General features: G+C 34.9%; 1 protein-coding gene across 1 annotated transcript; it reads right to left on the bottom strand.

Annotated features, from left to right (window-relative positions):
* Positions 1–10,452: 10,452 nt before the first annotated feature.
* On the bottom strand, positions 10,453–14,006 carry LOC144450674 (insulinoma-associated protein 1a-like). The gene has a single exon (XM_078141330.1). It carries the CDS (start codon positions 13,480–13,482, stop codon positions 12,076–12,078), a length of 1,407 nt encoding a protein of 468 aa, XP_077997456.1. The 5' UTR covers positions 13,483–14,006; the 3' UTR covers positions 10,453–12,075.
* Positions 14,007–15,131: the final 1,125 nt, after the last annotated feature.

Here is a 15,131-nt window from a genome sequence, read left to right as displayed (position 1 = left end):
ATATTAATCTGGATCAAATTGTCGATTTAGACTTTATATAGTGAGTGTATCGTTTTGGCGCATACAACAAACAAACGAGTTATAATTGCCATAAACGCCAACACACACCTCCTACATTCAATTTATCTGGTTTTACCATTAGTCATTTTTATATGGTGTCAAGTAAGTTGACTGATATCACACTTTACCACTAAGATAAGGCATCATCTTGTGGTAATATATCAATTTCATGACAAGTTCAAAGTCAATGAGCAACATTCCGGTGGTCGAGTATAGAAACCGCATTTATGTGGCTCTTTTGTCGCATCATGAAATTAGTTTTCTTCGCGATTTAACCCTGTATATACTTGTTACAATCGTGTCCATTCCATACTGATATAGAAACCGTTACGGTTTGCCCACGAATATGTTGATTAGGGAAGGGTACATTTAAGTGTCCGTTGGAATAAGTATGCTAACGGTAACATTACGTGTAACTCATTTCCAGACTTTGATTTCCAAGATATTTTATAGATATGATTTTCGACTGCTAGCCGTAAAACTGAAGGAACTTCCAGGTTCGTAAATTAATACCGCCACAAGTTTCAACAAAACACTGTTTCTTGCGTGACCTGGTACATTTAGGCCAACTAATTCTTTTCCATTCAAATTAAAGTTGGTAAAATTCACACTACCAGTCATTTGAGGCATATTATCGTATACTTGTTCCAGGTGGCAACTTTGTTCTGACCGGTAAAGCATGCGCAATGCAACTAGTGTCTAAAACTGTTAAACGTATAATGAGATTGAAAAAGACAATATGTTTTAAGTAATAGAGTGATTTTTCCTTGGTGAAATGGTTAATACACTTACATGTACCGCAGTATTGAAATGATTATATTCATCATTTCCTGTTGACAGTCCACGGATTTATATGAAATTTCCTGTAGGTACTTCATTGTATAATGAAACCCATGCAATAATTAGAAAATCATTTCAGCGATTGTAATGATATTTCCTGCGTGTAACCTGAGTATGTCATTTTACAACCGAGGTAAAAAGAAAATGAAGCATGCAAGGTAGAAGTAATATCATAAACTGTAGACAATTCGTTGATATTTTATGACGTGTTGGACACAAACATTACAATATTATTTTACTGGAAGTTCATTGATGTCAGCTTATCAGTTTTCATCCTCATCTCTTTACTGACATGACAAATATATGTATCAGATACAGTGTACACTAAGATATAGTATACAATAACTTACAACATACACTAAGATACAGTGTATACTAAGATACAGTATATACTAAGATACAGTGTACACTAAGATACAGTGTATACTAAGATACAGTATATACTAAGATACAGTGTATACTAAGATACAGTATATACTAAGATACAGTATACACTAAGATACAGTGTATACTAAGATACAGTATATACTAAGATACAGTATGTACTAAGATACAGTATATACTAAGATACAGTATACAGTATATACTAAGATACAGTATATACTAAGCTACAGTATATACTAAGATACAGTATATACTAAGATACAGTATATACTAAGATACAGTATATACTAAGATACAGTATATACTAAGATACAGTGTATACTAAGATACAGTATACAGTATACACTAAGATACAGTGTATACTAAGATATAGTATATACTAAGATACAGTATATACTAAGATACAGTATATACTAAGATACAGTATACAGTATACACTAAGATACAGTATATACTAAGATACAGTATATACTAAGATACAGTATATACTAAGATACAGTGTATACTAAGATACAGTATATACTAAGATACAGTATATACTAAGATACAGTGTATACTAAGATACAGTATATACTAAGATACAGTATATACTAAGATACAGTATATACTAAGATACAGTGTATACTAAGATACAGTATATACTAAGATACAGTATATACTAAGATACAGTGTATACTAAGATACAGTATATACTAAGATACAGTGTATACTAAGATACAGTATATACTAAGATACAGTATATACTAAGATACAGTATATACTAAGATACAGTGTATACTAAGATACAGTATATACTAAGATACAGTATATACTAAGATACAGTGTATACTAAGATACAGTATATACTAAGATACAGTATATACTAAGATACAGTATATACTAAGATACAGTGTATACTAAGATACAGTATATACTAAGATACAGTATATACTAAGATACAGTGTATACTAAGATACAGTATATACTAAGATACAGTGTATACTAAGATACAGTATATACTAAGATACAGTATATACTAAGATACAGTATATACTAAGATACAGTGTATACTAAGATACAGTATATACTAAGATACAGTATATACTAAGATACAGTGTATACTAAGATACAGTATATACTAAGATACAGTATATACTAAGATACAGTATATTCTAAGATACAGTATACACTAAGATACAGTATATACTAAGATACAGTATATACTAAGATACAGTGTATACTAAGATACAGTATATGCTAAGATACAGTATATACTAAGATACAGTATACACTAAGATATAGTATATACTAAGATACAGTATATACTAAGATACAGTATATACTAAGATACAGTATATACTAAGATACAGTGTATACACTAAGCTACATAAGATAGTATACATCTAATACATAGTATATACTAAGATACAATATATACTAAGATACAGTATATACTAAGATACAGTGTATACTGAGATACAGTATATACTAAGATACAGTATATACTAAGATATAGTATATACTAAGATACAGTATATACTAAGATACAGTATATACTAAGATATAGTATATACTAAGATACAGTGTATACACTAAGCTACATAAGATAGTATACATCTAATACATAGTATATACTAAGATACAATATATACTAAGATACAGTATACACTAAGATATAGTATATACTAAGATACAGTGTATACACTAAGCTACATAAGATAGTATACATCTAATACATAGTATATACTAAGATACAGTGTATACTAAGATACAGTATATACTAAGATACAGTGTATACTAAGATACAGTATATACTAAGATACAGTGTATACTAAGATACAGTATATACTAAGATACAGTGTATACTAAGATACAGTATATACTAAGATACAGTATATACTAAGATACAGTATATACTAAGATACAGTGTATACTAAGATACAGTATATACTAAGATACAGTATATACTAAGATACAGTGTATACTAAGATACAGTATATACTAAGATACAGTATATACTAAGATACAGTATATACTAAGATACAGTATATACTAAGATACAGTATATACTAAGATACAGTATATACTAAGATACAGTATACACTAAGATATAGTATATACTAAGATACAGTGTATACTGAGGTACAGTATATACTAAGATACAGTATATACTAAGATACAGTATATACTAAGATACAGTATATACTAAGATACAGTGTATACTAAGATACAGTATATACTAAGATACAGTGTATACTAAGATACAGTGTATACTGAGATACAGTATATACTAAGATACAGTGTATACTAAGATACAGTGTATACTAAGATACAGTATATACTAAGATACAGTGTATACTGAGGTACAGTATATACTAAGATACAATATATACTAAGATACAGTGTATACTGAGATACAGTATATACTAAGATATAGTGTATACACTAAGCTACATAAGATAGTATACATCTAATACATAGTATATACTAAGATACAGTGTATACTGAGATATAGTATATACATGTACTAAGATACAGTATATACTAAGATACAGTATATACTAAGATACAGTGTATACTAAGATACAGTATATACTAAGATACAGTATATCCTAAGATACAGTGTATACTGAGATACAGTGTATACTAAGATACAGTATATACTAAGATACAATATATACTAAGATACAGTGTATACTGAGATACAGTGTATACTAAGATACAGTATATACTAAGATACAGTGTATACTGAGATACAGTGTATACTAAGATACAGTATATACTAAGATACAATATATACTAAGATACAGTGTATACACTAAGCTACATAAGATAGTATACATCTAATACATAGTATATACTAAGATACAGTATATACTAAGATACAGTGTATACTGAGATACAGTATATACTAAGATACAGTATATACTAAGATACAATATATACTAAGATACAGTATATACTAAGATACAGTGTATACTAAGATACAGTGTATACTAAGATACAGTATATACTAAGATACAGTATATACTAAGATACAGTATATACTAAGATACAGTATATACTAAGATACAGTGTATACTAAGATACAGTATATACTAAGATACAGTGTATACTAAGATACAGTGTATACTGAGATACAGTATATACTAAGATACAGTGTATACTAAGATACAGTATACACTAAGATATAGTATATACTAAGATACAGTGTATACTGAGATACAGTATATACTAAGATACAGTATATACTAAGATACAGTATACACTAAGATATAGTATATACTAAGATACAGTGTATACACTAAGCTACATAAGATAGTATACATCTAATACATAGTATATACTAAGATACAATATATACTAAGATACAGTATACACTAAGATATAGTATATACTAAGATACAGTGTATACTGAGATACAGTATATACTAAGATACAGTATATACTAAGATACAATATATACTAAGATACAGTATACACCAAGATATAGTATATACTAAGATACAGTGTATACACTAAGCTACATAAGATAGTATACATCTAATACATAGTATATAATAAGATACAGTATATACTAAGATACAGTGTATACTAAGATACAGTGTATACTAAGATACAGTGTATACTAAGATACAGTGTATACTAAGATACAGTGTATACTAAGATACAGTGTATACTAAGATACAGTGTATACTAAGATACAGTGTATACTAAGATACAGTATATACTAAGATACAGTATATACTAAGATACAGTATATACTAAGATACAGTGTATACTAAGATACAGTATATACTAAGATACAATATATACTAAGATACAGTATATACTAAGATACAGTGTATACTAAGATATAGTATATACTAAGATACAGTATATACTAAGATACAGTGTATACTAAGATACAGTGTATACTAAGATACAGTGTATACTAAGATACAGTATATACACTAAGCTACATAAGATACAATATACATCTAATACATAGTATATACTAAGATATAGTGTATACTAAAAACAATACAGGGCGAAAAAATGTACATGTGGGTTTCCCTTTTTATGTAACTAAGAAAGCCGGAGGGAGAGTCGTTGGCGGTTGTCTTGTACAATTTGTGGGCCAAATTTAAAAATGACATTAAAAACAATATTCCATGATAGCAAATCTATTCCATTTTTCGATCGAAAACCAGAGGCTAGATTTAGTAGGGCTTCAAGTACAAACATACGGGTCTTTTATACTTGTATTTGAATCGTTGACTCGTCAAAGTAACAATTCTATGAATGAACCTCAACATAAAGTAAAGTAGATGTGAAACACAAACATTTTTTTAATAAAAACATGATATCTACACAAACGACACACATTTTTTTATGTTAGGCCTAATCTACAACTTTTTATTATCAAACAAACAAACAAACAAACAAACAAACAAACAAACAAACAAACAAACAAACGAACGAACAAACAAACATTTAGGTCACGTGACAACAAAACTTCCAGCAAGTTTACGTGGTATATGATGGCGCATCTTCTGTAAATTTAAGTAAATTTTCCCGTACAGAGTATATCAATGTTTCATCTAAAAAGACTAATGTCAATGTTCTGTCATTACGTATTTAGATGATCCAATCAGGTGGCGTTTGCTCTATAAACACAAAGTCATGCCATGTAGATGTTGTAATTCAAACGTTACGTTATTATTATATGAATGTATGTACTTTATGGCTCATATCTATTCATATATATTTTAATGTATAACGGTATAACTACTCACCAGTTTCTATGGTGTACATTTAATTTTCTGGGCGATTCACAACAAGTTGATAATTACGAAATAAAGTTGCTTGTTATATCAATAATTTGTTACTTTTTGTGTTTTCAAGGTAATACTGCCAAATTATTTATGAATTGCAGAGGATACATTTTTAAATCACTATTTCAAGTTTCTTGTCACAGTGCAAACAACATGACTTGCAGCACGACTACGTGTGTGTGTGTGGGGGGGGGGGTCCCGGGGGGTATATCAAAACGGCTGATTTGCTAGTAAACATTTTACACAATTTTCATGTAATTCTCATTGGAAGTGTTGACTGCTCCTGAGGGAAAATGGAGTACTGAAAGGAATACGGGGAAGGATAGAAAGAATCGAGGAATTCCGGTATAATGCAGGATACTCGATAAGAAAGAAGTGACGAGAAAAGATAAACGCACAGAACGCCTGGAATTTGTAATACTCATCGTCTGAGGAAAGACATTTCATTAAGATTGTCAAAAAACGCAATCTGTATTTTGGACAGCAAATGATGTTAAGCTTATACAGCATACATATATTCCTGTCACATGCAGCAATGTAGAAATGACACTACTCACGTCATAAAGATCAGCATGTCAGCTATCGATGGTGGAAAACTTTACTACTACGTTACATGTTGCAATTTTATAGGCTTTGAAAAGTAGCAGGCATTTTAAACAATCAATATTCGATAACTCAAAAATAATCCAAATACAAGTCCACATACTCGCTTAACCGAATAAAGCGTCGCGAATTGTCACTTTTTAACTCTACACATATAGTTAAATCGTAAGAGAACAAACTACATGTATTGCCATACTTCTCGTCAACATTTTCAATTGTTAACTTTCAACGTGGCAAGTATAGTATCCCTAACATTATATATGTTTGAATGTAATAACGGATTTCATTCAAACTCTTGACACTGCTGTGCTTTCGTTTTGTCAAATTTGTTATGGAATGTTAGAAGAAGACCGGGTCGATTTAAGGACCCCCCTGGATATACACACATCGTCATGAAAGCCTGAGGCTATACATGTATCAAGATGAAGAGATAAAGAAGAGGAGAGAAAAAGAAGAGGAGAGATAAAGAAGAGGAGAGAAAAAGAAAGACAATAAATCTGCATCTTCCAGATACAATGAAAGCCGTTACACCGGTCTGGTGTCGTGCTGTCGAGGTTGCTGCAGTGTTATTTCTTTGAATTGAGAGAAAGGCAGGGGTACTTGAGGAAAACAGAGGAGTGGTCGAAACGGTGAGATTTTAGCGTCGTTATTTCAATTATGGTTGCTAAGGGCGATAGCTCTCTGTGTGGAGGCAGGCGCTATTGTCATTAGTTTCGTTGCCTGCCGCCACTTTAGTTTGACTGTCTGTATTGTGCGCGCATTCTTTGATCAGGCGCCATTAATCGACCCAAGGTGACCCGAATGTCAGGAAGTCCAGGTGCATCAGCGCGTTCCTTCACTTTATGGGTGAATTGATTGGGCGCCCAAGTTTGATGCCTTTGTCTATACTGACCTTGTCTTTTTAAAACACGATACTGTGCACTCCGTTAAGACAATTTGACGTCCCCATCGGGTCACTAGGGGCAAACTACTTTTCTATAGTAACGCGACCACCTTTGCTGCTTTCGAGGCTAACAAACCTTTATATTCGTTGGTAGCAGTTCACCTCCCGTGGCCTCTTTCCCGTCCGAATTGTGTGTAACTACCATAGTTACTGTTTGCATCGGAGCTTTGAAATCTGTGACTATGCGTTGAATAATCAGTAAGTCCCTATGGAATAAGACACACAAGGAGAGACCCACCCAGCCTTGAGGCATGCAAGACAAAGAAACAACTGATTTACTTTCTTTCTTTTTCTCTCTTCCTTATTTCTCATGACGATGTGTGTATATCCAGGGGCGTCCTTAAATCCACCCAGTCTTCTTCTGCCATTCCATGCCAATTTGACAAAATGAAAGTATACTAGTGTCAAGAGTTTGAATGAAATCCGTTATTACATTCAAACATTCATACATGTTAGCGATACTAACCGCGTTGGAAGTTAACAATTGAATATTTGGAGTACATAGATACATGATGTAGTTTCAAATTGTTACCGGTCCTTTACGGTTCAGTCAAATGGTACAGAATTGAAAAGTGACAGTTCGGGGATACACAGTTAAACAAGTTGCGGACTGATTTGTATCTGGATTATTAAATTATCGAATATCCTAAAAACGATGGCGTAATTATTCATCTGTTTTGAACAAAATTATTGAAAAGAAGACGTCGCCATCGTGTGACCCACCCCTGACGACCCCACATACACACTCTCACGATAAAGCTTTGAGCCGAAATGTTTCGAAATTGTATAAAAAAATTCCAAAACTTATGTAAATAACATTATGCTTTAGGCGATGAATAGCGAAACTATAGCAACCGTTTATGGAAGTTTGTTGTAAAGTGGTATGATACTATATAACGCTTGGCGACTTTGGATATACGACTTAATAAATAGAATACATCTATACACAATCTTTGTATTTGCTTTGTTGTATGTACGAATATAACGCTGACAGTATATATACCGAGACAATCATAATCACGCGTTGTGAATATAAAAATAAAGAAGAAAAAAAACAAACATAAGGGGCCTTGGTTACCTCCGCCTATTTGTCAAACATCGTGCTATCAGCCAAGCACGCAGCCCAACACACTTTGACGACCGACGGCATCGCTATGTGACACGCGGCCAATAAAATATCGACAAAGATTGAAAGAGTGTGATAACGGCTCTAAAAATGACTTTACTCTAACTTGTGCGGGTAGGCGGAATGCATTAGACTGGTATACTAACGACTGCTTCCTGGTTATCTCTGTATTTGAAGTTCTACAGAGACCAAAAATTATTTTGGGCCAACGAATTACAGCTAGGTCCGAGACACACATCGACTGAAAAGCATTCCTTCGATAACAAAAGGAAAAAATGTCGATAAAATATACAAGACGGTTTGCAAAGTGGTTTGACTATTATTTGATTATGAGAAAACAGTGATTTGATTTGTCCGCACACGATGTAGCCGCGAAGAAGCTGCCCGAAGAAAGGAGAAGACAAACAAGAACAAGAACAGCAAGAATAAAAACAGTAACACAACAACAACAACAAAACAACAACAACAATATTGTTGTTGTTGTTGTTGTTGTTGTTGTTGATGATGATGATGATGATGATGATGATGATGATGATGATGATGATGATGATGATGATGATGATGATGATGATGATGATGATGATGATGATGATGATGAGGAGGAGGAGGAGGAGGAGGAGGAGGAGGAGGAGGAGGAGGGGAAAGAGAATGGTCATGATGATGATTAGTGGAAGAAACTAAGAGGCTTTTTGATGGACATATTTCTAATAGAGAGGAATTTCTGGTGAGACAAATAAGTATGACGGTCACAATAAAACGTATTTGAACGTTAGCAATAGGCTAGGCCTATATATACTAGTATGTACCACAAAACTATCACTATGGTATTGGTGGATTAATTTGAAGTCCAACTCAGGAAATGACTGATACACATTACATTCACATAACTCATGCTCGTAATTCATCAAATATACATTCGAAGCGGTAACCCAAATGAGACGGATGAAACGGCAATATCATCAGAAGTCGGGAAATTCACCCTTCGCCGAGTCAACCGAAATATGCCAAAATCGCGTGATTTATACGGATAATTTCAGGTGTTCTGAGTTTAAGTATCCTCTTTAGTGCGACGTGAGATCAATTCGTTTTGCGAAATTACACCACACTTACAATATAACGGCAGCCCAATTGTAAACAAAGCACTTGAGCGATTCCATGTCAACTGGTCAATGCTCGCCTATATATGATGACTCATTCAATATAATTTGCATAAACCGTACCGTAACTGAAACACAACGGAGACGCGCTCTTTCTCCGTTTCCATAATATCCTAAATTTGATTCGATAAACAAGGATGATCGAACAAAGGGAGGCAATCTCAAGTCTGCAACATGTTGGATGCAATTGGAATACAGCAAATACCTCGTAGCGAGTTTGTGAGCCTCAGCGAAAAAAAAAACGAATTGTGTCAGCACATGCGTGAAAAGCTGACTAAAGTCAAATATTTTCAACCTATTGGGCATTTCAACACTGTTTTGCCTATATGTATGTGCATCTCTATAAACTAACGCACAAAAAACGTGACAAATACACGAAGGAAGGATTCACTAACAAATATACAAAGTAGCTCATAATTAGTTTGGAAAGCCCCAGGATAACGGGGATAATCTTTATTTATATCAGTCTTAACAATATAAAAGACCACAGTCATTTGTATCCATTTAAAAAGGGGAAAATACAACTTTTTAAAACTCATACACAAATCTTTCTCCGGTGGTTCTGCCGTTATGTCTCTGACAAAATACATTCTTCGTAGAAAAAATCTTCTCTGAAACTCACATGCATACATGTATGCATATGGGTATATAAAATACACCTTTATAAGAAAGTGCCATAAAAATCTATTGTGGAAAAAAATATCCGTCTTCAAAGTTGTCTATTAAGGCATTTTTTTATCAAGGCAATGTAGTGGGACGCGAACACAACAATACAAAACACGTTCCTTCGTCTGTGATATGCACATTAAAATCCATTGATGTCAATATAATGAAAGTAACAGTTAACTTCAGGTTACAGCATAAATACACGATAAACAACTATCCATGAACATCGATTGTAAAAGGAATAGTAAAACTACCCGGCTTCAATCAAACAAAAACAACCTCTGATTTTCTTTCTTAGATTGCAGAAGAAAATAATCTCTCTATAAACATTTCTGAGCTTTCTCATTTAATTACCAATAATCAATTTTTTCAAAGATGGTTTCGTTACCTTGAGCAATATTACACTAAATACAATGAAGTACCCCATTAGTTGGACGGGCAGAGAGGGTTCTTTGGTAATAGTGAAAATGGGGAAAACTTCCCTGATTGAAAAAAAAATCGTTGCCTCCTTCTTTTTCACTTATGATTCACACATTACATATATACAAGTGATGTGTCATAAGTAATTGTTCGGCGACTAGAAAACAGATAAAAGCAAAGTTGACTTTAAGTTTGTACTCACAATTATAAATTTGCACTTTAACAATGACTCACAAATGAGTTGTGTGACACATCGGGATTTAAAAAAAAAACTGAATAACATAAATTATAATATAGAATATCTTTTTTAAAAATCAAAATGTGTGTTCTGAAATGGACAATAAATAAATTAAATATCGTCATTGATATAAAATCTCTTCCTGAAAATAATTTCAGTTGCACATGTCAGTTTCAAGTTTTGTGTCCATGACATAAATATGATGAAATGGACATAATTAATAAAGCTGTTTACACAACAATGTCTACAATATATAATTCTTTTTGAAACCACTCGTTATGAATAAATTAAAACATATATCCAAGTCAAATATGATTTTCAGAACTTGACAGCTCTTTGGTTAAGGTTTTAGAATTCATCATAAATACGCAGAGAATGGTACTCAAAAAATCTTTGGATATTAAGGCAATTAGTCATAAATTATTGTTCTATTTATATTTTTCTTTGAATCTGGGAACGCAATAAATATGCTCTGACAAATTTGAATAATATAATCTGACATAACACGATAAAATATTCAAAAGAAGTATAGTATAGTATAGTATAATCGTGGTGTTTTCAACAACTATTGCTTCTCGCCCGACCAAAAGCTCGATTTTAATAAGTCTCCTACAAAGGCAGTATTTTTCAAAACTAAGATTTCATAGGTCATTTTACACAATGTTTCTTTGCACAGTTCAAAAAAAAGATCAGATATCAAAGTGCGGGCGATGCGACGGTTTCGTTGACTCGAGTTTATTGTTCAACTCTATGTAAGTCTTACGGTTCGGAATGATGTATGAATACAATAACATGGGGCAGTGTGGTTGTCTGGTTGTCCGACGATATTTTTGTTTTCTTTTTCACTGAGCTGCCGGTAACTGGAGGAGAATAACTTGTCTGTTTTCTGAGGGATGACATTTATTGATATGTCTGGTTAGTCCGGGTGAACTGTAAAAAGTACTGGAGCAATACTTACAGGAATAGATTTCGCTGTTATGAATGCGGGCATGCCGTTCCAAGCTCCCTTTGTTTGTAAACCCGTTGCCGCATACATTGCAGGTAAAATGTTCCGCCTGCTTTGGCCCCACGGCGTGGCTAAGAACATGTTTCGCACGGTTAGATAGACTTCGAAATACTTTACCACAGTATTGGCAAGGGTATGGACGTTCATCTCCGCTGTTTTCTTCATGGCAGCTCATGTGTTTACGAAGATAAGCCTGGCGACGAAATTTCTTGCTACAACGCTCGCATTCGTACAACCCATCTTCACTGGTGATGGCCTCGAAGTCCGCTGGACTTGGCGTGTTTCGGTTACTGTTGGTATCGCTCCCACTTTCTGACACGAAATCGGAGTCTCTCCTCACGCGTTTTGCCTCCCTGTCATCTTCTTTATCTATTTGCGTTGTTTTAAAGCTTTTTTCGTCGATCATCCCATTACCGTTGGTGTTGACGGTAGGCGGGGCGGCAGCAAGAACCCTCGGAGGTGCATTGTTGTTCCGGTTATTTGGTCTTGGCTTATGCCAACGACGATGCGAAGCCAGGTTTGCGGGACAGTTGAACACTTTGTCACACTCCGGACACCTATACTCAACGTGGACGATACGGGAACATTTGTGTTGAGCTAAGGAGAAGGGGTCGGTGTAGCGCTCCTTGCAAAGCTGGCATACATATTCCCCTAATTTGTTGACGATTTTGTCCATTTCAGCTTTTGCCTCTGGGGTTGCAATGTTTTCGTTCTTTCCGCCGATTCCATGAGTTTCGCCAATCGGATCCACCTTGATAATAGTGCCATGAACGGGCGACCTATTGTCGTCATCAAAGTTAAGCTTTCTGGCAGCTTTCAGTTTTTTAGTCTTTGGTTTACGGTCGGCGTGATCGCAAAGGGGTCGTTTACCTGGTGTTGGAGGTGGACTAGGAAGGATACTAACGGTCACTGGTGGCGTTGACGGTAAAATTGTGGTAAATCGATCCCGATCGATACTTGTGAAAGGCAACGGTGATGGGAAGGAGTGGGTGGAAAGTGGAGAACTTGTGCTGGAACTTATCGAGTCTCTATCGCAATGTACGATACCATCGTTATCCCTGCTAGTGAACGGGAAAGTCGAGTTGACATATCCCGGTTCTGGAGTCGGAAATGGACACGCCGGATACACCTCATATTGATCGTGATCGGAGCTGCTGTCGCTGCGATCTTCGTCGGAGTATCGGGAGCGATAAGATACAATCGCAGATTTCTTCTTTCTCTTGACCAGGAAACCTCTGGGCATCTTGGTCGATGATGTGTACAATGCGCAATACAAGCACCGGGGCACAGTATATCAACCAATAACAAACAAAGGTGAAATTGATTTTTCAATAAATTATTGCAACGAATATTAAAACCCGCAGAGGTAAATAAAGCAATTCTTCACTCAATAATTGTAATCGCGGGGAGTTCTCCGACTAAAAGTCCATTTACGATGAAATTAAGTGAAACTTTCCCGTTCTGCAGCGTAGTGTTGATGTTGTGAGGAACAGTTGAAGCAGCAGCAGGATGATGATGATGCAAATGATGAAAGCTGCCCCCGCTCCCGTGGCTGAGTGTACGAGAATGTGACTTGGAGTCGCCTTTTGTGGAGTCTGTCGTTGTTCCACACTCGCATATGGTTGGCTCTTTCACTAGAATGCTGTCAGTGGCATTCCAACCAGTTCTAGCAGATGGGCCCGTAGCCAGGCGCTTTTTGAGAGATTTATGTGTGTGCAAACTCATTCATATGTATTGCACACGCGCCCAGGCTCCTCCTTTGTTGAAACTAATTTGCATATCAATCGCAGCCACGTGCCGACCTATTGTACTATGTCAACGGGTTGCTTATCGTCTATGCACGCTGCTAACAACAGAAATTGACATAGCCCTTACCACTACTCCAAGTATGTCGGAAATCACTTTACTGACGTCTACGAGGAACAAGTGACGCTGCTCCGTGACGAAGTTTCCTCCTATCAAAAAGTAAACAGAAGGCAGGGATGAGACAGCTCAAGCTAGGATCTGTCAACGATAGGCGTCACATAAACTTCCATTATGACTACATGCATGTGTACATATGCAGTTTGTCATCTTACGTATCTTAAAAGGCCCTTTAAACTCCTGCGTGGGAGAATGCAAATCTCTAATTAGTACTTAATGAGAGGTGCGTGTCATCCTGATTGATTGTGTGTTAGAAGTGACTTGATTGGCTATCGATAGGAACTGTCACAGTGGTTATTCACGATTGGTCAGTCGAAGCGAACGTCAAATCTTATTGTTGTTGTCAATCGAGTTCAGCACGCGACCTGCACGCGAACTAGGCCGAACGAAAGCTTTACAAATCGTATCGACAAATGCCTAAATTACCTGCTTTTCTGATTTCAATGATTTCCTTTAACATGTGGACTAAGTATTTTCTTCTCTTTTTTAATTTTAATATGTTTTTATGAAGGTTTAAAATCTACCTGCGCCCTGACGTTTAATAGACTTAAAAGTTGGAACTTTTTGTATACAGCATTTTGAGTTTTCATACAGTTTGGTTGGTTATTGCCCACCCTATGTTCTATGTGTTGCTATTTTTTTCTGTTCGCACGCGCGTGCTTGTGAATGGCGACAGATGCAACGTTTGCGAACATGCCCTAATACACGTGTGTCGGTACGTTAACTTGAAAAATCAACGCACAGTGGTATTTCTGGCAATGTCGTTTGCCGTCGACAGAATTTGACAAATATCATGCATTCTTTGTATTACTGTGACAGGTCCTTCTGTAAATAATACCGTAAATAAAGACAAAGAGAAAACATACTATACGCCAAAAAAGTACAGCAAAACAAAGAATATGAGGATAAAGGAAGAAACTTAGAAATTTCATAATTATTGAAGCTACAATATAAAGTAAATTTTCAGTT

The sequence above is a fragment of the Glandiceps talaboti genome, chromosome 2, assembly GCF_964340395.1.
Source record: "Glandiceps talaboti chromosome 2, keGlaTala1.1, whole genome shotgun sequence".
NCBI classification, from domain to species: Eukaryota; Metazoa; Hemichordata; class Enteropneusta; family Spengelidae; genus Glandiceps; species Glandiceps talaboti.
Note: the sequence above shows the minus strand (reverse complement) of the source record. Positions and strands in the feature narration are given on the sequence as shown.